This window comes from Perca flavescens, chromosome 4 (assembly GCF_004354835.1).
Source record: "Perca flavescens isolate YP-PL-M2 chromosome 4, PFLA_1.0, whole genome shotgun sequence".
Lineage (NCBI taxonomy): Eukaryota > Metazoa > Chordata > Actinopteri > Perciformes > Percidae > Perca > Perca flavescens.
The window spans coordinates 16,627,702-16,653,514 of record NC_041334.1 but is presented as its reverse complement, the minus strand read 5'-3'; the positions used below and the strand labels follow the sequence as shown (position 1 = coordinate 16,653,514).

Here is a 25,813-nt window from a genome sequence, read left to right as displayed (position 1 = left end):
CCTGTCTATTGTGCTCCAACACAGCTGTGCCGCGATTGGATTTCATAAGGGCGAATTGTTAAATTGTTACAATGTAATTTAAAATCTGCTTTAAAAAATAAACATATGTTTAGTTAGCATGTTTGTTTTGTCCATATGTGCTCGTGCTGTGTTCCCAGGTCTCAGCTGCTAAAATGAGTTTTTTTGTTGTTGCCCCCCCTGGCTCGAATGTCAAACTCCGCCTATGCTTGGTTAAGGAAAAATTGTGTTCATGGTAAAAGGAGCCTCCGTTAACATTTAATAAGAGATGGGAATGGGAACGGGAACAGGGGTTTCCTGCTCCAAAGTCAGACAACCCAATCGACCAACCACCCAAACCTCTTTCCCTAAGAGATTTTGGGGTGCTATGACAACATTACTACTACTACTACTCTTACCTCATGACAGATTCTTAACTTGCACCAATACACTTACCTCTAAGTCGAACAAAAGTTAACAGAAAGTAGTCCCCTGGAAATTCCTGTAGCTGTTGTAGTGAACTGCATAGTATATTATATTAACTATGACAGGTAGTTAGATCAGCTGGCAAGTTGAAAGCAACATCAGCATTCATTTAGAGTTGTCTCCACCTGGCAAACGTAAGTCCAACATTCACTCTCCTTTTACCTCAGTTTTGGTCTCCACCAACTCCTGAGAGAAATACATTGCTCTTTATCGTCTAAATGCTTCACTACCAGCTAGTGGCTAACTTTGTCTTCCTGCTGGTTGGTGCTGGTCAGGTAGTGTATAGTAGGTATATTAGAAAACTGAAAACTGAAAACCATGCTAATGAGAGCAGTGAGACTGAATCAAAACTGTAAACTTGCAGGCCATAAATAACAAAATAATAAGCTAAAAGTGGCTAAAACAAAGATAACTGCAGAGTCAGGTGATCATTCTCGCTTAATCACTACCAGTGACACATCCACATTAAGGTTGTTTTGTTTTTTAAACGTTTTTTTGCAAAGCTGTTGGAGGCCTGAGTCCACATTTGCCATATCTCTACAAACTAGGAGCTGAGTTAAATGTTTTTTTGACCATCATTCATAATGAACAGAAAATATTAAAATAACAATCAGATTGAGAATTACTAATTTCACTTTAAACTAAACTCCTACTTCAGTCTCTCTCTCTCTGACGTGAGCATATTTGGGTCAGATTGTCAGCTCAGCAGGTTTACAGCTGGGTGAAAAAGAGTCAGTCTCTTCTGAATATGGTAATCCCATTAAACAGTGGTCTCGTGAGAGTTCTTTTTATGTTCCGCACTAGGCAAGATGAATGAATGTTTTATAAACCAATACCTCAGTATGTCTCTGGTATGTTTGCTGCCACATCATAGGGGCGCTATGCAGTTTTGGCCAATTCTTCGCTTTTTGCTCGCAGGTTTCTCTATAGCGCTCCCCCTACAGCTTCGGAATAGATATTTGGCAGCTATTATGTTTACTTGTGTCTGACTCCTTGCTCGGTCACTCTGCCGTTTCCTCTTCCTCTGTTCCTCAGACAACGCTTTCCTAGCTTTCTGCTTCTTTTTTGCCGGCTCAGCCATAACGATAGTGTGAAAAACTCTATAGCTACCTTGTTAGCCGGTTCCTGAAATGTGTGCAGTGCCTTGAAGCAATTTGTTACATCGCGAGACCTGATCTCACGCAATACTTCCTGACGCTGAGGCCGGTGGCCCGCCGGCTGAAAGTTGCAAGGGTGGTTTTTCCGCTCACAGGCGCTAGGGGGAAGCAAGACGACCACCATTCAACTAGAAAAAAGTCATATAACCATTCCAATGACTCCGAAGCTGTTCAGTTAAGGTAAATTAAGCTAAAAAAAACTGCATAGTTCCCTTTCAACAGACTGTTAAATGTGTCAACAAACCATTTGAATTGTTTTACCTGAAACTATTTTAATACACTCTCCCATCGCATGTTAATGAGTGTTGTTGGCTGTATGAGACTGTCAGCTTTGGTCCTTAAGCATCTTTTCTATTACCTGGAAAATATACTGCAGTTAGTGGTTTTCAGCATGTTTAAAGGTTTTTTAAGTTGACCAAAATGTGTAGTCGGAATCTGGAGCAAACAGTATGATTTGAATCATTACTTATTCAAAGGCTGTCTCCATTGTATGGCCTACAACCTCTGTTTTTATGGCTGCTGCTGTGTCTGTGGTCTGGGCCTGTGGCCAGGATGTGACTTTGTTTTCAGTGTTTTGATTGACTGGAAAAGGCAGACTGGCAGATCGCTGCATGAGGCCGGATTGAAACAGAAAATACACGCTGCATGTTTTGCTCTCGGTCCTTCTGTGGTGAATGCCGGACTTGATGCCTCAGTTGATAAAGAAGTTTGTTTCCTGTCAGGCAAATACGTCAACAAGTAGGTCAAAAAAAAAAGCTCATTTCATTTGACATTTATTCAACTGAGTGTTTTTGGGCACTCAATTTGGCCTTGAATGATTGGTTACCAAGGGCTGTCAAGTGGGTACTGTTTTGATCTCTGCACTTGGTGTTTAGATAACCAGGTTCTTGATTAGTGTGTGTTTTATAAGTGACTGCAAATTGCTGTGTAATTGGTTCAATTATTAAAATGTTGTAATGTACTTCAGTAATTATGTTCTTCCATACAATCTCAGCACCCTGCATAGGCGTGAAGATGTGCTGGAGTGTACACAGCTGATAACAGTGTAAATACTGTCTGTGATTTACTGCTTATTGATTCCTCTACGGTTCCAAACAGTCATTAAAAAGGAAATCATATTTTGTGTGTTTTCGTTGCTCTGATGTCAGTGAATCAGCATCAGAGTGATGTAGCTAACCATGAAATAGCCTTATCTGAATATTTCCCTGCCTGAGGCATGGTTATGTAACAGGTCATTGATATTCAAGACTTTGTGGGCTAGACTTATCAAGCCGTTTGCGCCTGTTTCCAGGCGTTAATTGTTCACAAAGACTGATTTAACCGATGCGGGCTATTTACAAACCGGGCGCACCTCGGTAAACTCGCAGATTGCCTGCCACATGGAGGAGCATCTCGCTGCAATGGCAGCAGACTAAAAACTAAATTAAAAAAACGCTTCCATGTCTGTTCCAGATTTGATGAACAATTTTGTGATTATTTAACTATATGACACTCTCTTTAATGACTTAACCCCATCAGTTGGGTTGACATATGAATGATAATGATACATAAAACCAACACAACAGTATCATAACAGACCACACATGCCTTCATTCTCTACAGAGATCTCAGCAGTATCTATGCCGTCCACACCTTCCACCTGTTCAGCAACAAGTGTTTGCTGCACCACCTCTTCAGTAGTAGATAGCGTGTCTATTTCTGGTGGACCTGATACGGTTCTCCTCAATTGTGCCCAGTTGTACGCTACCTTCACTTTTATTCTGTACTTTATGTCTTGCTACCGTTTTTTTTACCTCCTCCACTTCTCTCCGTGTAGATGATAACGAGTTGATTTTATTTGTTATGGCAATCCAAATTAAATTTTTTCCCGAGGGTGTGGATGTTCTAACCTGTAGTATGTTCAGTTTTGTTGTTACTTCATGCGCTAATAGGTAAATTTCATCGTCCCTAAATTTAAGCTTGCGCTTTCTTTTTCCCGTTGGAAGATCCATGATAGATACATGCGGGCCCCTTCTTTTCTCTTTTAGAGGTGCGCTGATTACGCTAGAGGACGGAGTATGCGCTGATTGCCTGATGGGTGTCAGGTTTGATCAATACTACACAAAATGAGGAAGCATAGCATACGCTATTACCGAACTCGCATAAACAGACGCAGCGTAAACTGTGCTAGTGTTAGTAAATCTACCTCTGTGTCTTTTTTGTCATGTGGTACAGTAAGTCCTTGATGAATTCAAACTTTTATGTCCACTGAGCACCTTGAAGAAAACTCGTTTTTGCTGTATCTCTGATAGAGATACAGTTTATCTGTGATAAGCTAATATCACAGATATACAGCCGGCCAATGTTTGGCTCCAGCTCTAATATCATCTGGTGAAATAGCACAGTACAGTGGCTGGAGAAACACAGCTGCGTTTGAAAAGTGTGGATTGGGTTTCTCAGGTTGTACATGTAAAGTTAAGAATTACTGATGCTGTCTAACTTTATCACTTTTGCCAATAATTTGCATATTTAACACTTAAAGCTTCGCCAGTTCCAAAATGTTTTTAAAGTTATGGAATTCAACTTTAATGAGTGCTTTGTGATGTTAAGCAGTTGCTTTCTTAAGGCAGTTCTGTCTTTTTAGTTTGTAGTTGAAAAAGTTCTGAAATGTTTTAAAAATTGGCAGTTTTGTAGGGCTGCTCCCTCTTAGTCGATTAGTCGACTAATCGGTCGTTTTGGTCTTAGTCAACTTAGATTTCTTTAGTCGATTAGTCATGTTTTATGCTTTTTTCTTGCTGAATGACTTATTTCCAAGAAACGTACGAGCCCATCTCTGGTAAACACAAGAATTAAGGGTTGACATTTTACCTAATAGATATCACCGTGAAACCTACTTTAATTACTTTCATTAAGGCAATTATTTGTTGTATTACATGTTTTCTGAAATGTTGTTTAAATATACAAAGGAGGCATTATCTTATTCAATATATGCATCCTTTTGCATGACTTTGCGGAGAAACTCAGATTTACAGATCTGTTGATTAAATCAACTAAACAATTAGTCGATACATTGAAACGAAGCTTACCGAAATTGGTGCACTAAGAAAATGACTCTACTCCAGGAATTCATACATAATTTCACATAATTGACAGGCTATTTTTAGGACTTAATCATATACTTTTACAATACCTTTACTTTTACAATTACTTAATACAATACCTCATCAGCATCACAATGACATATAAAACGTAATGTGCACTTGACGTGATTTATTTCTGATTCTGGCTTGTTGTGATCAGTGAAGTCTCCCTGTCAACATCAGAATCGACACCGTGCTTCAGTGTTTCATTTATCCCCCGTTGTGCTTCTATTACTGTATCTTGTGCTTGGCTGGGCAGGTGAGGATGATACAGCCAATCATGCAGCTGACAGTTGGAACAGTGTGTTGTTTGTGATGTCTCCCTACCTGCATGTTAGATCAATTGTTTGGTTGCTGCAGAAGCTGAAAGCACCTGTGGCGTTGTTCTAACCTGCATGATTAGTTCTTTGATAAGAACAACAGAAGAGCACTTTACCCAGTGACTGGCAACGAGTCTCAGTACAGAAGTGAATGTACAGTGTTGCCCCAAAGTTTCCAGTGGGATTTCTCAAGGGCTTCCTGAGCTGGCACCAAATTTATTTTGAGTTAAAAAACAAATTACATTCTACTTTTAATGTACATGTGGCCTATATAAGAGAATTATTACTGCTGCCAGTTTCAAAACACTGTTCATACAAATAAAAATACATTTAGTGTCAGATTGACCATGGATCCTTGTGATGGTATACTTGTTTAGTTTCCGACAAAATTCATCCATGTATAATCAATAATGTACTCCATTCAAACCTCTTTATTAATAGTTTATTGTGGGTGAATGTCTGGCAGCTGTTAGAATTAAACACATCGTTTCTAATTAATTTCTACCAAATGTAAGAATGCAGATTGACCAATGAACACATTTTATAAATAAAGTCAAGGTAAATGGTTCTCTTTTTTCAACCCATTTTTTGTCGTTACGTTAGCTAACTGCTGCATGAAAAACATGATATCAGGTCAAAGAGAGTGCAGTGGGCAATGTGACAAGTAAAATAAGCACATTGAAAGGAGTGCATCCGTCAACTCTGCTTTTTGTATCAGAGGATTTACACATTGCAGTCTTATTTATAAATGCCTTTTACCCCCATAAACGTAATGATAGGTTTATATTTTCTACTTTTAGATGTGCCACACTATTCACCATGAACCAATGCACAATACTGTGTAGTTTCCAGTGTTTGACACACAGTAGTTTAATAAATTGGCTAACCAACTGCTTGTCAGAAACCGGCGCATGTTTCATCATCAGTTTCATTTAATCATCTTCTTTGTAGTTCAAGGTCAGAGTGAGGAGGTGATTTTTGGGGCTCCAGCCCTGAATGTTTACTCAAAAGCCCCAAATATTTTAGGGTTTTAAAATTTGCGTAAATTCCCCTCACTCTTTCTGACTGGACCGGCAAATCAATGGAGCAAAAGTTTTATTACTGCGGAAATACAGCCATTCTCTACTAAAAATATTACAAGATTAGTAATGCTTTTTACGCAAAATTCCTACACTACCTACTTTATGCAACTTAATTTTTGGTCTTTTTAGGTAACAGGAGTAATTGCTAGTAGTTGCTCCCTGGACACTGTATGTAGCCTCCACTGCTCCTAATGCTTAGAATGAGTTAAATGTAGGGATGCACCGAATCCAGGATTCGGATTCGGCCGAAATGACGCCGCCGTTGATTACGGGAAGGTGTTTACGTAGGTGGATCGTTCAATGCAGTAGGCTGTGAGAAAGTGAAAATGGAACTTGAGAGCAGAAAAAGTGTTGTTTGGCAGTACTTTCAGTCAAAAGAAGGCAATTCAAGTCGAGCTACATGTTCAATTTGCAATGCCGATTTGTCTCGTGGTGGCAAGGGCCCTAAACAATACACAACATCGCCGCTGTTAAAACATTTGCGTATGAAACATCCGAAAGAATACGAGTTGTGCATGAAGGAATCTACAGACAGCAGCCAAAATGCAGCAACTTCAGGTACGGCAAAGGAAGGACAGTCACAGCTAAAACATTGTGTTAAACAGACGACCATTACCAGCTTTGCTAGCCCTACACAGAACAAACAGTGGGACTGTGTTAATGGACTGAGGGTGGGAGTAGGATTCGATATTCGGTTTCGGATTCGGCAGAATCTTAACCAGTGGATTCGGTATTCGGCCGAACCTCAAAAATCTGGATTCGGTGGATCTGTAGTTAAATGCAGAGATGGAATTTCACTACATTGTACTATACGATTATGTGACGAATAATAAAGTTTCTTCTTCTTCGTTAAATTTTTTTTCAGAATGATGAAGACCGTTGGAGAACAGTTGGATATAAAACAGGATGTAGACTCTACAGGATGATTCTTTTTCTTGGAAAGTATCGTGTTTTTCCCAAAAGATGTACAGATGTTTAGGCATACTATTATGAAACAGCTTGAAAAATAGTGTTGTTGTGTTTTATTACAGCTGTCACTACAAACCTGTCACTTGTTCAACTCCCCTGTAGAGAGCAGAATGTTGAAATTGATTCTACAAAACTCAGTTTTTTGACGACCTTTTTAACATTCAGTACCGATGTTTAAAAAGTGGTTATGATTGTGATTATGGAAAATAAACATTCTGGTTTATGTATGTTTTAAAATTAGGCAACTAAAACAATTGGTTTGTAAAAAATGGCAATCATTATTTGCAGGCCTGCTAAGATGCTAAGTTCGGTCTCCAACATAAATCCGAGATGACTTCCCTTATAATTTTACTTTTCGCCTTTACTGTACATAAAAGGCACACTACTTTTGCATTAAGCTGCATTCTGGCCTTTTCCATTTAAGTAGCTTTTACGTTTCTATCTGTTTAAGTTCAATCCAGTTTTAAGTTATAGTGGCAAATCATAGCAGAAGTTATCTCAGAACACTTTACAGATAGAGTATAGGTCTAGACCACACTCTGTAATTTACAGAAACACAACAGTTCCCCCCAAGAAGAAGTAAAACCAGGTACAAACTTTATTTAGATGTAACAGCCAGCAATGGGGGCTTTGCAGCCATTTTGCCAACGGTTTGTCTCTAGTTCTTTTCATATAATAGGAGTTATGGACACTTTCAAAAATGCCCAATATCTACGACTTGGAATTACAACAAGGATTCTGTTGCTTGTAATTACAGACAAAAGGATATGACATGAATTGAATATTTGCACTGAACATAAATCACACGGTGCAAATGATCCAATATGAATGTAATTCCTGGGGATACTGGGCTAGGATGAGTAGATGTGAATTTAAACTAATGCTGAAATATGAATCTGGGATGAACTTGCAAAGCCAGTCATGCAAGTTCAAGTTATGCCAGGTATTTCTGTCAGCCAAATTCTGATCAATTGGTCACTTGCCTGGTTTTTGTCTTACATAACTTTGCAGCTGTGGTGGCTCGACAAGATGAAGTATTTTACACCAAAAAAGGAGAAAGCAGAATGTTGGTAGGCTGTATTTATAATAAAAATAGGTGAACAATGTATTAGTTCTATGTTTATGCCTCCTATAACACTGATGACCATAACACAAATAGAGAATGTAATATGTGTCACCAAATGTAGACCAATTATATATTATTTAATAAAAAATATAGAGATGCAGGTTTCATGTTTTATCACCCAGTCCTAATCCCAATTAGTTAGTCCTAGGAGACAACCTCTAAAAGAAATGCTTTATATTTGCTCTACTGATACCTTTATCAGTCAGGGATCGATGAATATGATTGTGAGTGTGTGTGCTCTGCTTCAAAGTGGTATTGATTGGTTGAAGGGTTGGGCCTTATGCCAGCTCTCATTAGTGATCTCTGTCCTTTCACCTTTCTGCTGACGTGGGGGCCTGGTGATTCTAACTGATGACAGTCTAAGTGCTTTATTAGAAGTGTATTGATCACAGGTGTTGTGAGCCATTTACACACACGGAGCTCATGGAGAAAACAGGCAGCCTCTCTCCTACATGTGTGTTACACTTAACGCCTCTCACACTCCGTTGCGCCTATTGATGCCATATGAAGAGCATGGTTACTGTGAACAGGGTGACCCTGGTGGTTAGACAGACCATTATACAACCAGGGAATCAGAGGGTCAATGGACATCCAACCGTTGGCAAAGTGTCCTTGAGCAAAACATTGGCCTCTTTACTCTTGCCCCCAGCTGCAGCTCTGAAATGTATGCATTCATGTATGTTTGACTGAAAGGACATGAGAAATAAATAGCAGTAATATACACACATCTGCTTGTGTGAAACATGCCCAAAGGGTTTTCTAAATAATACATGGATGTTAAATGATTCATAAAAGATGTTCTAAATGTTTCTCCATTTTAAATGTTTTTTTTATACCTTTTTAATTTTCCTTTTTTTCCCCAAACAAAGAACCATCCAGAACCCTTTAGTAGCCAGAGTCATTAACTTATAACATACGACGTTAACATAAGAAGTTCAAAATCTGAACAAAATAAATTAATAATAAAGATAACATAAATAAAAACTATGCAATAAAAAAAAAGCAAAACAAATAAAATCTAATTGTACATCACCCTTTCCACATTTTCTTTTTCTTCAATATATTCTTAAAGAAATTGTTCAACATTTTGGAAAATACAGGAAAACTAGCATGGCTCTGTCCAAAGGTGTGTGTATATATATATATATATATATATATATATATATATATATATATATATATATATATATATATATATATATATATGTATGTATGTATATATATATATATATATATATATATATATATATAAATCCACCTACCAGCTCCAATAAAGCTCAATAATTAAAACATATTAGTCTTTGCAAAAATGATAAGTTGTGGTTTTACAGTGAGTTATGCTAAGCTAACGTCTCCTGACTGTAGCTTCAATGGAGTGGTATCAATCTGCTCATGTAACACTCATTGCATAAAAAGCTAATAAGTTCCCAAAATGTCATATATTTCAATCGTGCTTAATTGAGCCAAGAGTGTGTGCTTTGTCTAATTTTGTAAATTAATATTTCTTATATCTTTATTACTTCAGTTTAGTTAAGTTCTTTCCCTAGTTTTTTAATACACTTTCTGTGCTCTATTGTCTCACATACTCAGTATCCTGTAACAACAGTAGTCAGTTCATGGTTGTTTCTTCTCCTATGGATCGTTACCAGCTTGGGCTGACCACAGCGCCCTGCTCTCTGAACTCTCATCCTGTCCACACTGCATGGTGGTATTGGGTCTAGCCTTGGAGTCAGTGACCCTCGCCAGCAGCTCCAGTTTTAATCAGCAGTTCTCTCCACACGGGCAGCCCCAAACAGCCGCTTCCTGCACCTTAATGAGACGAGAGTCCCAGGCCAGACCTAGCCGCAGCTTGCACTGTAGCTTTCTCTCCTCCTTTTCACAGCAAAAACCACATCCAATGAAGCACGTGCGAGACTAGCAGACAAGGTTGAGAACATTTTAAAGGCTTTTGTGTGACATCTGTCCCTTGACACTTTTTTTTTTTGACAACTAATTCAATTATATTGTAGGAGATGTATAGAAATATTATCTTATTATGTATTGCAGTCTTGATTTGTGATTTGTGATGCTGACCAGTTATAATTAGTGAGCACTTTCTTGACACTGACAGGTAACATGCTATTTGTTTTTCCACATAATCAGGTGATTTACAATGATTGTCTTTGCTCGTTGCACCTTTTGTGATTACCTATTGTCCATGCGCATCTGTCTCTTAAACAAAGTTTGAATATTCTATCCAAGTTATCCCAACTTTTGAAATTAACTTTGATCGGGGGGGCGTGCTGGTGGCTTAACAATAATCACATCAAGGGCATGGAGCCTGACCTGTTTTTGCATCAGTAAGTTTCTGCTCGGTGAAAAGCACTCAATCGGCAATTGTTGTCTTGCCTTTTGTGGGAATGTGAATAGCACCTTATTGATTGGAAGCAAAATGTTTTTAATGTTGTAGATAAGATTTCAGGATTGGTAGCTAATGGGAAGATGGAAGCTCACTGCAATCTATTTTCAAGTCAAGTTCCAAATTGAAAATCTTTACAGGCATAATTAAAGCTTATCTGAAAGGAATGTCAAAACTTTTCAAATGCTTTTTTTTTTCTTTCTTACGTGTAAATAGACAAACATGCTCAGAATGGTGATGAGCCTATGCAGAAAAGTAATGAATATAAAATAGAGAGCAGTATTGATGTTTGATTTAACTTAGGCAGTGAAAACAGTGTCCTTGTAATTGATATTGTAATGTTCTTACACGTAAATAAGCAGTTTAGTGATGTTAATAAAGTCATTTTCTAGAAGTAGGTGTGTTTTTGATGTTGCATTTGGAAATTCTCTTATCGTCCTCTGGTTGGGGTGCAGAGTCAGTGGATTAAGTATGTTGCTCAAGGATACATGGACAGGTGGGGCTGCTCCACCTGGGGGATGTCCTGGATTTCAAGTAGCCATTGTCTTTGGATGTTTGAAACAAGACTGTGCTGAGAGACAAATGCCCTCAGCCAGACTAGCTGTTTCCCCGTACAGACATGAGAGTGGTATCAATCTTCTCATCTAACTTGCAGCTGGACAAGCCTTGTCAAACAATCAAAAAGCCCAAAGCATTTAGCACCTGTTTACATAAAAGAAAAGACACAACCCATATTTACAAGTATACATATAATGCATATAATGTTCTATTACTGTATTTGTTGCTCTAATGCTTTGGTTACAAGATGGAATTACTGTAGCAGAGGGCCGTCCCATGCATTCTAACAATTGTGTTTGTCTGTGCTTCCAGTTCATGTAAAAGCGGGAACCTGTGAGGTAATTGCCGCACACCGATGCTGCAACAAGAACAAGATCGAAGAGAGATCCCAGACTGTCAAGTGCTCCTGCTTCCCTGGACAGGTGGCGGGAACAACAAGAGCGGCTCCATCTTGTGTAGATGGTATGCCAAGCTTCTTATTATAGTTTGGGAAAGGATTTGAGACTGACTTCTGAATAGGATACAAAAAAAAGCAGAATGGTGCAAACACTGTCACACCTGTCACTGTGCCTCTGGTGCTTTTTTCACTGATTATTTGGGAATGAGAGGTTTATTGTCTGAAAGAAGACAAAAAAAAAGAGTGTTGAAATTTCCGTGATCCTGCTGCTGTGTCTCGAAGGCTTTATAATCCTCAAAATCAAATCGCCCACCAGTTCATTCAATCACCCCTTTGTCTGTTGTCGAGGCCATATCAGACCCTGTGTTCAGCCGAGTAGACAGAAGGCCAGGTCATTTAATATCATGTCAAAAGTAGCCTTAGTTACAGGTGAATCGATCCTCATCTCCTCTTTTAACTGTAATTGCTGTGACAGGGACTTCCTAGATTTTGACAGTTGTCTTTTCACTTTAGAAATGTCAGGGGAAGCTGTTTCTCCCCTGTAGGCTTCCTTGGAGCAACTTCAGACCTTGACGCGTTAACCTCTGCTGCACTTTGTATTACCATCCCTCCTACATACTAACATTCACCCTCCTCACAATGCACGCACCTGCTCACAACACTCACCGGCTTGACATTGACCAACGCCCTGTTATTCAAACCTGAAAACACATCGGGGCAGGACTGATGGGTCTCCTCTGTCAGCCAAAGATCAAAAGACACTCTCTTCAATCACTGTGATTTGTATAGAAACCAAAGGTGCTTGTTTTTGCTTCAACGCAGGGCAGAACCTTGCTACACTTTCAAACAGCATGTTGCTAATTGCCTCCAGTACCTACATTTTTTTCTTTACTGTTTTCTTCCTTTTATTTTCCTCACAGCATCCATAGTTGCACAGAAGTGGTGGTGCCAGATGCATCCTTGCATGGATGGGGAAGAGTGTAAAGTGCTGCCAGATCTCAAAGGCTGGAGCTGCAGTACAGGAAACAAAGTTAAGACAACCAAGGTGGGTTACATTCACAAACATTCACTATTTGAAGGTAGATGCTAGCTATTCTCAAATTATTATGCGTAAAAGTCTGGCCATGGCCTTGGATAATAGTTGTAAAGATATATGCCCCGAGAATAATGAAGAAGGGCTAGATACGTTTTTGAAAAAGAAGGAAACAAGAGGGCACTGTAGGGGATTTCTTTTTATCAACTTCAGATGAGAGATGAAGAGTGGGCAGGCAGAGTGGGAGGCAGCAGGAGAGGAAAATGTGACTCACAGGGGAGGGTCAATGAAGTGTTTTCTTAAAGCGATCAGCTTGCAACAATGGGAAGGGGTGAGTTTAGTTCAGCTATCTACTTAGCTACATCTTGCAATTTGTTGTGGTAGCCTAAGAACAGTCAGTTTATTGTATTTTTACTTAAGTTGTTAATTCGGTAGAGCCAAGTAGATCGGGTTGTCAGCAATCAGGGATATCAGGGACTAATTGTGCACAGTTGGGAAGAGAACAGGCAACACAGGGGGATAGAGCAGGATGTTCTAATGAGGCTGCTCCCAAACCAAAATCAAGACATCCACTCCCATGCAATACCAGTATACCAGAGTATCATTTAAAAAATGCAGTTTGCAGTTGGTCTGTGGCGTGAAAGCAAACAGACAAACCACAGGATGTTGTGATAGCAGATATATTATTTTAGCATGGTTTGAAAAACTGCCCATCATGTGCTGTTTAAAGAGACATGAGAAAACTCTATGCTTCATCACGTCAGGTATGTCAAGCTTGCCTCTTACTATTTTAGATGTTCTTCAATAAACAGTGAGTGAAACATCTGATACATAGCAGCCACACAGTGACTATCCTGCCGTAATAATATAAAATATATAATTTATACTGTACAAGCTTTTATAAATATATTCCATTATGACATTTATGAAGATTGTTTTGTCAAGCTTGTAATTTCAGACTGACAAACTGGGCAATTAAATTGCAATTTCACAAATTTGATTGAAAAGTGATAGGCACTCAAAAATATACTGTAGTTTGATGGCTTTTCTATGACGCCAATGCTCTCCTGAATAATCATTAATCATTTTCAGCGTTTTCATCATAAGCTGAATCTGCACTTGTATTAACACAGAGCCTAACTACAAAACAGAATATTTAGTGTCAAAATGATTTATGAATATACATGATGTGTCACTTTAATATATGCAACAAGACATTTGTCTTGTTTCTGCATGGTCCTACTGTATAATTTCACAAAAATCTGAATTGCAGGGTTGATAGAACATTGATTCACTTGAACTCAACTTTATTATCACATACATATGTATAGATATCAAATGATTAGACTGATATAACATCATGAACATGGCAGCTCTAGGCAAACTAAGCACAGCACATAATATGACCTTCATATCCAACACATTCTCACTCCCAACTTGTCGAATACGGCCATTTGGTCAGGACGTCACTTCTGAACGCTCTGGGTACCCCTTTGGAGTCCTGTGTATTTAAACAAAACTACATCCGGACTCGTCACATACTGACGTTTTCACATTGGCGTCACTTGTCAACGCACTGGGTACCCGCCTCAAACTGTGACGCTTCACTCTGGTTGAACACACAAACCAGTGGTTAGTATTGTGAATTCAAACAAAACTACGTAAAAAAAAACGTAGTTAGGGTTAGGAGAAATTGTGGATGGGGTCAAAAGAAGTAAGTTTGTAATGTAACTAAAGTGACACACGGGACACGAACAGGGAAAGAACCCCGGCCTCCTGGGTGAAAGTCCTGTGTGGTTTGAACCATCCACCACCCCAACCTACCTTCTTAAACGGAGTGTCAGTCTTTAATAGTGCTACCTACCTTTGTCGCTCTTCATACTACGCAACTTAAAGTGCCATGGTAGAGCAGTTGTTAAGACAGCCCAGTGCTTCTCATACAGACGATAAATAGTGCATTGTGTGTCCGTATCAGACACTGAGGGCCACTGACCAAGCTGCCATATTTGATGAGTTGGGAATGAGAACAGGTTGCCGTATCATCAACCACTGCACACTACAAGGAGTTCAATACTAACTAGTCTCGCTTTGCCAGACCTTCCTTCACCACTCTGCAGAGGAGGGTCTGGCTAGTCCATACAGCATTCCGGGAAAAAACGTGCTTTGGTTTATTGGTATTTCTTTAAACCAATCACAATTGTTCTGCACGGAGCCACTGCAAAATAGCCTCGGGAAGGAACTTGTTTTGGTGGAACATGTACGTTCAAAAGTTGTTTTAGGCGTGCATGAAAAAACTCAGATTGGACAGATAGTCTAGCTAGCTGTCTCAATTTACCATGCAGAGATCTGAGGAGCAGTTAACCATAGTCCTCATAAATCCACTGGAGTCGGCATCCAGCGGAATTTCCTGTGGCACAGGAGCAATCCTGGAAGTGGAACATCGAGGATAAATACTCACAGACAGCCACAGGTTACCGTCATTGTGACTCCTGACTATTCACCAGAAGAAGCAGCAATCAAGACCAGTGTTAAACTTATGTTGCATAATGCACGATTCGAGAGTGACGCCATGTAACGCTAATACTATAAATATAATGTGATAGTCAATCACACAATCAAAAAGTTAAAGCTATAGTGCATAGTTTCTGCCGCCCCCATGAGGAATTCTAAGTAATGACAACAAAACTGTCATGTCCACATGATACAAGCCTTCCACAATCTTGTGAACATAGCCATACTGAGAAATCCAGAGAGAGTTGTGTGGAGCTAAAAGCCTTAAGTAGCTTTGTAGCAACTCATTTGCCAATGGCTTGAATGTAACGGACGTTCATTATTATGGATGCATACAGCACATGACAATTGAACAAAGGGAAAATCAATGATCACCTCTGTAAAAAACAGTGTGATTGTTAAACAGGCAAGTTCATCGGTAAAAATTGGGAAGCGCAGCCTCTGGGAAACTGAGCAGAGATCCAGCACATGTCTCCATCTCCTGTCATGTCTCAAGTCAGAGCAGGCTTGCATACGCCTTCAAAAGGGTCAGCGAGAAGCAAAACAAAGGCGGGAGAAAGATAAACGAACAACAACAAAAATCCCTCCAGGAAGCCAAATCATCGAGTGGGATGTGCTGAGCAGGCCAGGAGGGCTCCAGCTGTAGCACTTCCAGAGATTAATACAGGTTATCTGGACGTGTGTTTTGGGTTTCAGGGTGTGGTAGAACTGAAGTGAATGGTAGGTGAGGAGAGAGAGAGGGGGGGGGGTCTGGGCCCTGAGCCATCCATCACGCCTGAGTGTTTGACTTACCAAATGCCTGTAGTTGAGCTGCATCTTCCATTATTCATGGCTACAGGAGGCCAGGACGCAGCGCAGAGCTTTTTATTTTAGCCAGGTTAATAATTCATGCCCTCTCACACAGCCATGGGAAAGCAGAAACAGAGGCACAGACAAGCAGGGGTCCAGGTGGCTAGTAGAACCCGTCAGAACCTAGACTCTTTTTTTGATTTGGGAGTCAGCGGGGGTCGCTCCATGTTCATGGCCCTGCTGCCTCCCACAGAGAGCCAGCAAGAGACGGGCTGTGTATGCTAGAGGGAAACCTCTGCCCGGGCATCCTGGATGGTTAACATCATTCTGAGGAATAAATGGAGGGCTCTGCTGAGGATCCAGCTCAGGTTCAAGTGAAGTGACAGTTTCTTTTGAGAAAATTGATGCCGGTTTCTCTCAAAATTACTTGAAAAATCAAACCTATCCTGGACTCGTAGATTAAGTAAAATTTTGGTTGACACTTTTTTTTATTATTCAGTATGCCAGAGTTTAGTCAAAGCAAGTCTCAAGGAAAAGCAAACTGAAAGTCAGTTACAAGCTTTTAGGTCTGTAAATGCTGTATAAACGATCTGGCATCTAAACGTTGAAAGGCCTGTATACAATTCTATGTGTGTGGCTACTCAAACCCTGCCCGTAGCCAGATGAAAAATCAACTTCTAAAGGTTTATGGTTTAAAGTATTTAGTAGATTTAGTCCAACAAGTCTTAAGTCTTCATTTTGGTGACCTAAAGTTGCACTAATTAAAAAGTAATGGATCAAATTACTACATGTATGTGAAAGGGTAGTTTATACAGTAGTGACAATAACATACTTTAAAATTAAGCAACTGTTTGCCAACATGTTTGCCACAACAATTTTACAAGGTGATAATATGTTTTCGTTTTTATGAATAATATAGGTGAAATGTATTCCTCAGTTGCTGTACGTGCCTCATATAGTACTATAAATTATTTCTTCTTTGATGTCCAGCGGTGGCATTGTTGATAAAAAATGATGGTGTCGTTTCACCTCATGATGAAGTCGCATCAATAAATCAGACATCTTAACACCCCACAGGCCCCTGCTCGGACCACTCCAGTTGTTCGCTCTTTCTCTGCATGTCCGGGAGCAGCTAGTTTTATAGTCCTGCTGGTAATGTCAGGAATTATAACCCTGGCAGCTCCTGCTTTTCACTTCCTATCAATCAGAGGACAGAAGGCAAAAGAACCACAGAGCCTTTCTGCTTGACAGGGACTCTGATGCTTGTTCACAATGTGTTGAGGGTTGGTGATGGATAGCTGTCTAAGGTGGATCTATTTTCGAGACATATGTAATGGACATGGCCTTACATTTACTGAACCAAAATCGTGTAAAAGATGATGTACTAGCCTTTGTACAAGCTGTATCATGACTTGCAGCTTGGAATGTAGTAATTGAACTGTACCATTGTGTGTTTTTGTTCCCTATACTGGGGAGACTTGTGGAAATGTGCAATACATCTGGGAGCACGGTGTGCATGTATGTAGCTCCTGATTGACAAAGTCAGCTCCTGGACTGTTGACTGACCTCCAGATGCTTCATCTAAGTTAATGACAGCTCATAGGTACGGTTGAGCGGTGAGATTACAATGAGACTAGATTATGATATAACAATCTGAAGCACTAGTTATATTATTAAGGCAGTATGACTTTATGGAAAATGATAAATAGTGCAACCACTGGAGAATGCATTAAAAATTGTCCATAGCCACTGCTGCAGTGCATCCTACCGTAATTTTACAACACAATGATAGTCAGGTCTAAATTCAGGTATGATTAACACAATCACGACTTTGTTGGTTTGGTACAAAATATTCACATTCTTAGTGTCACTTTGAGGCAGTAACTCCATGGATTTAAGCCACTCTGCAGTGCAATGCTGTCCAAACCAACCAGTGGGAGGCGCTAGTGCAATGGCGACGCAATCCCTCACTGGCTTCCCATCCACAAACATACATATATACATTAGTATGCATTAGTACATGCAACCTAGCTGGGAGGCACTGCTGCCATGACACCTCAACTCTGATCTTGTTGGGAGCGTTTCACCCCTCTGCCACCCAAGAGCCTTATACCATATGCCTCGATACAACAGCATTAAATGCAGCACGTGGCTGACTCTTCTGTTGTTTAAAATCACTGTAAAATAAATTGGCAAAATTCACATGTATGAGAAGAATTTATTTGCAGATCCTATAAAAGCTGTACTCCCGGTGTACTCTTTAAACCAACTTCAATCAACTAATAGAGATCTCTTGAGGTATTTAGCTGGATTAAGTTGTGCAGATATTTTAAGACAAATCTTGTGGTTTTAATCTGCAAAAATATGTCAAATCTTTCACTCAAAACAAGCTAATGTCAGTGAAGTTAAATCAAGCCATGTGTTAAATTCTAGTCCTCTGCCCTGTGTTGTCAGTAAGTAACGGTGTGTGAATAAACGGATTTTTAGAGTTAAAAGGCTGAAAGGCAGTGTGAGACGTTTGTTCGATGGATAGCCTTTAAAGAGGAACTAAATCACTCTATTGATGATTGATTTGTTTTTGAAAGGTGCATTAAGACATTGCTGGAGGCTGACACTTAATGCAATTTACAAATTTAGAGCAATATCACAACTTGAAGTAATATACTTAAATAAAATACAGAATTAGACAAGACCACCGCATTCAAAGCTTGAAAATTCAGAGATGCTTAGTTCTTTATCGCTTTATCTAGATAATAGTAGATGAGTACTGGACACACACATGCATATTAACATGTGTGTTTTAGTAGCTCTCCATCAAAGTTAGGCTCTTAGTTTGATTGTCAATGGGACTTTGCACCTACAGCTGACCAGTCAATTATGGGCTTCCATTCTGAAGCAGCTTAAGCATCAAACCCTGAGGAGCTGCCTTGTGTTCTCCTGATTCCCCTTTGTGTGTTTACTCACCGATAACCCTCACAGTGACAAACCACAACACCACGGCATGTTAATTGCTTTTATAAGGCTTCCCTTTGCTTCACTTATTTGGTTCCTACTGCCATATACATTGTTTTGTTAATGTCTTAACTTGTTTATCCCGTCCACTTCTTTCTTATGACATTCCCTTTGAAAGTTGCTCCTGCATTTACAATAGTGTTCATATTTGTATATCTTAGTACTTTTTCCTTCTATAATGAGGCGATGCAGGACATGTGTAAACTAGAAAGTTTATATATAACAATTATCAACTAGCAGAAATATCAGAAATCCATCACTAAAAACCATTTGTTTCTGATAATGTTGCGACCAAATAACGCAATTTGACTTATAATGCATAAATCTTTGTCGACAGCCAGTTGCTGCAACAACAGTAGCAAGACAAAATCATTTTCATATGCTCTCTTACATCATGATTCCTGAGCAGTGTCAGATGGAAGTGAGAATGAAATTGTGGCTCCCCAAACAGCAAGCACTGTGTTTTCAGCTGCAGCTCTAAGCAGCAGAGAACTCTCACTGCCACTGAATATTAGAACCGTATCGCTCGGAAGACTGATTGTGTGTGGTAAACCCCTCGCTGGTTCAACTGGTGAGACCCCGCCAACTGCTAATTGAATGACAGTAATGTGCAAATATTCATACAGGAACACCTGTGTGTGTGTGTGTGTGTGTGTGTGTGTGTGTGTGTGTGTGTGTGTGTGTGTGTGTGTGTGTGTGTGTGTGTGTGTGTGTGTGTGTGTGTGTGTGTGTGTGTCAAAAAGTTAGTTGTGTTCTACTTTTAAAGGGCAAACCTACAAGGAACAACATTCACCTCCGAGAGTATTTTTAGAGTTCTGCTTAAAGTGAGAGTAGTACATACTGCATCTTTCAATCTTTAATATATTCACGAAAACGTCTGAGAATACTTATGGCAGCAGTATGCCATCATGAATAGTAATATTCCTCCTGTTTGCATGGAAATCATCGAGCATGATGTTCTATGCATGTTCTATGTTTCCACACTTCTGCTTATCTAATGATGGCTCAATTGTAATAAGTAAAGTGGGTTTAATTATTCCACTCCTCTCCCAGTGGTTTCTGTCATATTACATGTCATTTTGCATTGGTTTTGAGAGTGTTACTATTTCTATTTGTCATCATTAATGAGTCCAATCCATTTTCATCCCTTGTATCCATTCAGTCACTGACACAATCTTCCTCTGTTTTTCTTTTCTTTCTCTTTCTTTCTAGGTCACACGATAGTTGTCTGTTTCCAGGATAACCTTGTTTGGTACCAGATGTTTGTTTCTTTGACCAACGTTGCAGGACATTTGGATATCATATGTTTTGAGGATTGGCTGAAACCAGGGACCAACAAGGACAATAATCACAGACATTCCACTGAACAAATGGAGGAAAAGGAACAGGGAGCATCAACAGTAGCTGTATCTGAACTCTATTGCCCACCAAATGTCTCTTTGTATTATAAATGTATTCCTATGGACGCGAAGACTCAACCGTGAAGATATTTATTGACTAAAAGACTGTGGATTACACCAGAAAAAAAATTCACCCTCAAAACAAAACGTGATGTGAAGCTTTTGTGTTATTTTCTTGCCACAAAGAGCCCCAGGGCTCTTGATGCATATCTGTGTTGAAGATCTAGTGAGATCATAAGCATTTTCATTCCTTTTAGCCTTATGGAGATACTGTACCTCTTCTCTTTCTTTTTTTGTTGTTGATTTGAATCTACCAAGTGTTTGGCTTTCTTAAGTTTGTTAGGATGTCATGTCTTGTTTTTAAAGACAAAAGATGATGCCGCAACAATAAAACCTAGAAGAAATGTAATGAAGAAGGGTCAACACAGCTTAGTTCAGCCAAAATGTTTTAATGGTATCTGTTGTTTTCAAAGCCTGGTGACTACCATTGATTACAAATGTCAATATTATCTCAATAAATCTAATTCAATGGATATTGCTGTTCAGGGAAATCTGGGTTTTTGGTGTGTAATGCTTTTTGTAAACCAGGCCAGAATGCTGCATAGGCAGGAGCTGCTGAGACTTCAAATTAGCAGGTCAAGCAAATAATTTTGAAAAAAAAAGGAGAGAGTGGAGGAGAGCTCACAGCAAATAAATGTTGGGTTCATGATGGAACTGAAATGTGAAATTCAGCAAACGTAAAAAATAGGCCATGTTCAAAAATACAAAGGGAAAATCTAACAGCACTGTTTCTTAAAATGAGCAGACTTTACAAAAAGCCATCTGAAATCTGGTCCGGTGAGAGACTGATAATTGGCTCTCACTTGAACACAACCTTAATCCTATTTAATGCATTTCCAAAACTAGATGTGGTCGTCGTCTGAGCCTGCTTTTATTGTGTTAAGTTAATGCTACTCAACCAATGATTGGTGGTGGGTGGTGGTCCAAATGATTTCCAGTAAGGCGTTGTCTGCTAGAAATCCCAAAAGGATTGTTAGTGCGTGTCATTAAAAGCTTGCAGAAAATAAACCTTCAGGCTGGGTAGCGTGGAGCAGGAGGGTGGGACTAAGACAGAAATCAAAGCACAATGGAAAAGGATTATTTAGCCCTAGCAGCCATGCTACCCATGCAAATTTGTATAGTCCAAGGGCGAGTGAGATGTCCATCCATTTTGACACATACATACTGTATACTGTGGTTACTATGATTACTGAAATCAACATGGAGCTCCATCAATCTCTCTGTGGTGGCCACACAGGCTAGAGGCACGCTGCTCTGAGGAGGCAGATGTATTTATATTTTCCCTGCATGTGACATACATGTACCTTAGGGACATGAAACCATGGCATACAGTATAATACAGGAGTCCCTCCTCTGATGTGATAATAAGAGACATTTCTGAAATGTAAATTTTCAAGACAAACATCAGCATACCATCTGTGTGTGAATGATAATCTGAGAGATGTTGTTACTAAGATTGCATTATTCCACACATTGAAGCAGAGAAAGCTTTAGTCAATTTAAAGGGCGTTTTGACTCCAAACAAACCACTGCTTTATGGGGAATTTTATATTTTGTAAGTCAATTTCCGTCTCTAATTGAAACAGTGCAGTCACCGCAGAATGCTATTTATACTAACCATAATTAGTTAAGCAAAAATGTAGATGGCTCGCTCCAAAAGATCAGACCCAAGGGATTGGCGCTGAAGGGGAGGTGGGAGCTGCTTTGGTTAGCGATCCAGGTTGCCTCTTGTTTGGTTAGAAATCATTAAATTACAGTAATGACTAATTTCTCATTCCTGCATGCAATTCGCCAGAGACCACCATGGATTTAATAAATAGCTGGCGATGAATTACAAACAGCAAACGACTGAGGAAAGGCTACGTGATTATACAGCGTAATTCAAAAGTGCATTAATAAAACAATACCGAAACATTGCTAAATTATTTGAGATAAAGGCTATTTGCATAATTCATTAAGATTAATCAGACCAGGCAATCCACCACAGTGCTCCGAGGAACATAGAGGGAAGACATGAATCCAATCCCATGGAAAATCCCTTTCTATCTACAAACAATAATACAAATCTACCCTTGGATCAGAGAATTAACCTCTGTGCACTTTACAGCCCCTGCAGTGTTAAAACACAATGATTCAGTCATTCACCTTTATGTGAGCTAATATTCTATTAATAATGAAAGATCTTTTCATACCATAGCTCCTCTGGGTTTTGCTGCTCTGCCATAAAAGACCTTCACAAAAGTTGAATGGAAATATATTATGCTGGGTTTGGAAACCACAATGTGCATCTGACGGCTGGCTGTTGGACAATTCTGTATGCTCCTATTGACTTCGGTGTTTTATTCTCTGAAGCACAATGAGTCGGACAGGATGCACATGGGATGAGTTTGGCAGTGGCCAGGGATCACATACTGTAGATAAGTCACCTGTTGTGCAGGCAGAGCCACCTGTAACCAATGCATTCCTCACTGCAGTCGTGTTCTCCATCACCATAAGCTCAGGTGTGACGGATATGGAAGTTTAAAGGTGAAATAAGGTTATTTACTGACTTGCTGAGTTGGATGGGAAAATGTTTTATTGTGGGAATCACAAATTACTTTGCTAGTTGTGTTCGCTTCATTTCAAAGATGTATAGCCACTAACTATGTTGTTTGTTCATTTTTTTGTCTAAGCTAAGAGATCACATCACCACACACCACGACGTTCAGCACTGATTCTGTTTTAAGTAAGTTCAGTCATTTCATGCTGGTTCATGCTGTTCAATATAAAACTAGCCTTTACCTACTGTATATGTTTATGTGAAGAAGACACTTTATTTATTCCTCACATACAATTGTACTTTACAATGTAGTGAAATTGAATCCCTGCATTTAACCAATCCTATTAGGATTGCTGGACATGCACAAAGCAGCATCTGGGGAGCAACATAGGATTAAGTGTCTTGGTCGAGGACAATGGACATGCACACTCGAGGAAATGATGACTCACTCTACCTCTGACCAGCCACAAAGAAGCAACGTCACAAACAGGATTCAAACCTGTGCGGGGAAACCCCATTGGATTTCGAGTCCAACGCCTTAACCTCTCGTCCACTGTGACTTTATGATATCACCTGCTCAGCACCCAATGATGGGGGCGAGTTATCACATCAGGATAGTTTATGTGGCTTTTGTGGTCTTAAAATAAGCTTTTAGGTAGGAACTAACGTGCTGTGTGTCCCAGCAGAGCTGACAACAGTGCTGTCAGTCACCAGTAAGTAGCGCTCCACTGCTAAAAGCTCCTGATTCATTCAATGATAATGGTGACTCAATAAAGTCACGTTTGAGGATTTGGTGTTAGATTGGTTCATACATGTACTGAACACCTCTAATGCCACTCTCATGTCTGTAGCTTAGCTTAGCATAAAATCTGGAAATGGGGAAACAGACAGTGACTGGCAACGTCCCAGTGACGACAAGACTCCAGTTTCCTGGAAAAAAATAGCCTGGTACATTAATCTTTGTTCTTCTCAGTGAAATTAATCATCTTGTCCAACTCTTGGCAAGAAAAAAAGTGACTAAATATATTTCCAAAAATGTCAAACTATTCTTTTACAGCAAGCAATACCGTTTTATGTCTGTGCTGATAATTCTATCAAAGTATTCATCATTTTCCCTAAATTTTGTTTTCATGGGCATTAAAGTTTTCCACTGTAATTCCTACTAATTAAATTCTTTGAGGTGTGTTAAAGTCTGTGGGTTATTAGCATATAGCTGGTTTCACAGACTAAAGGCTCTGAAGCTGTTGATTAAAGTCCTCCCACACCTTCTCCCTGCAACAAATCCCCTGGTCAGCCATCTGAAATAGAGAATATTACTTAAATGTTTTTTCTAGCTCTGGTCAGTGAATGGCAAGCATCTTATTGGAAGTGGACGATTCAACTCACTAATCCTTTTTTGAATCAAAGGCCAATCTGAGAGCAGAAAAATTCTGTTCAACCCTAATTCAGAGTTGCAGTTTTCTATTTGTAGTATTTCTCTCTTTTTTTGGAAGAATTTCTAAATTGAGTGAATATAAACTGAAGAGCACTAACAACCAATTTGTTTGTTTTTTGGCTTATCTAGAGAGCAATCTGAGATTGTAGAGACAATTGTTCTTTCTCCCAAAGAAAAAAAGAAACAAATCACAATGCATATTTAGATCTAAATCAGGAAAAAATATGAAATGTGCACACAGGAAACAATGCTCTCAGTTACACAAACACCATCTGCTGCCTTTACCTTGAGAGGATGAATTAGTTTGAGAAAATGTCAGATACACCGGGTAAAATTAGATTTTCTCATTTTATAATGAAAGCTGAAAGGCTGTAATGAAAAAACGCTCGATCTTAAAAAACAGCCAAGATGAACTGAAAAAGTCTAGCTGGAAAAACTTTCCCGCTTTAAAAAAAATCGAATTGTGTTATTCTCTCTTTTCAATATCTAGGGTATTTTTCAACCCTAAATTAGATGTTCTAATTCAGTTTTGTTCGGAGTTTGATGTTATTTCTGACTGCTGCTTGTGTTATTCTCATCATCCGTAAGCAGTTTATTTTGAAGTGAGTTGTGCCTCTCTCTGTGTTTGTGTACTGCTGTGACCTGAGGCATAATGGGATTATCCTGCTCAAGGCAAGACGTAGATGCCTTGAATTCTAATATCAAAATATTCCTCGCTGTACCTGACACCTCCTCCTCTCTGTGTTTCTCTTGCCTGACTGGACTGAAAGGCGATTAGCCCATGAATCACGATGCAGCCAGCAAGCTGTTACAGCAAGTCATTCACACATCCTGTTGAGGCTTCCTATCCAAAGTTGGCTTTTTTTTCCTTTTCTCTGGGTATTGACAACAGCACATACTGTACCTTCACATGCACCAACAAGTTTTGTGTGAAGTAAGTGTCTAATCATACTGGGTTTCTGCAATCTGCTCAGCAAGTCTGAGGCTGTGCAGTATCCTATGGGCTCCCGTGTCCAAGTACTGTGTTGACAAGACATTAGTGCTGGCCAGTGCATTTGCTCTCGCCCCTCATCAGAGACACTCTCCGCTCCCTCACTGCATTATCACAATGCCCTCGGGTCAGTGAAAAGGCCTGCTGTAATTTGAAAAGGAAATTATCTTTTGTGGAACTTACTCAAACTGACCAAAAGTAGAAGAAGAAGAGGGCGGGGGTTTAGTTGGTGTCTATTAGACAGGGGGGAGTTGATGAAAAGGTGAAAAATACTACTTCGTCTCTTGGCAACCTGTGAACAGGTTAATGGAAGTTGGGTTAGCAATTAGCTGGTACAGTATCTATCAGAGGAAGAGGCAGAGAAACACAAAATGATTTCTAACTGCCTTTTTTCTCTCCGTGGCCCCATTTTGTGCCATGTGCATTTATTTATT

The 25,813-nt window shown here is 39.5% G+C and overlaps 1 protein-coding gene and 1 non-coding gene across 3 annotated transcripts in view; one reads left to right on the top strand and one right to left on the bottom strand.

Moving 5' to 3' along the window:
• The window catches only part of tafa3a (TAFA chemokine like family member 3a), a 97,903-nt gene extending 77,078 nt beyond the window's left edge, over window positions 1-20,825 (top strand). Inside the window, exons 1-5 of one of the 2 annotated variants that reach the window (XM_028576237.1) lie at window positions 1,787-1,820; window positions 2,211-2,378; window positions 11,525-11,674; window positions 12,530-12,654; window positions 20,167-20,825. In XM_028576237.1, coding sequence (XP_028432038.1) covers window positions 2,315-2,378; window positions 11,525-11,674; window positions 12,530-12,654; window positions 20,167-20,178 — 351 coding nt within the window. In that variant the 5' untranslated portion in view covers window positions 1,787-1,820; window positions 2,211-2,314 and the 3' untranslated portion in view covers window positions 20,179-20,825. Of the gene's footprint in view, window positions 1-1,786; window positions 1,821-2,210; window positions 2,379-11,524; window positions 11,675-12,529; window positions 12,655-20,166 lie in introns of those variants that run through there. The other variant, XM_028576236.1, reaches the window with a different exon arrangement.
• Window positions 20,826-23,431: 2,606 nt separating this feature from the next.
• On the bottom strand, window positions 23,432-23,513 carry trnas-cga (transfer RNA serine (anticodon CGA)). Its single transcript has one exon. It is a non-coding gene; the product is annotated as a tRNA-Ser (tRNA).
• Window positions 23,514-25,813: the final 2,300 nt, after the last annotated feature.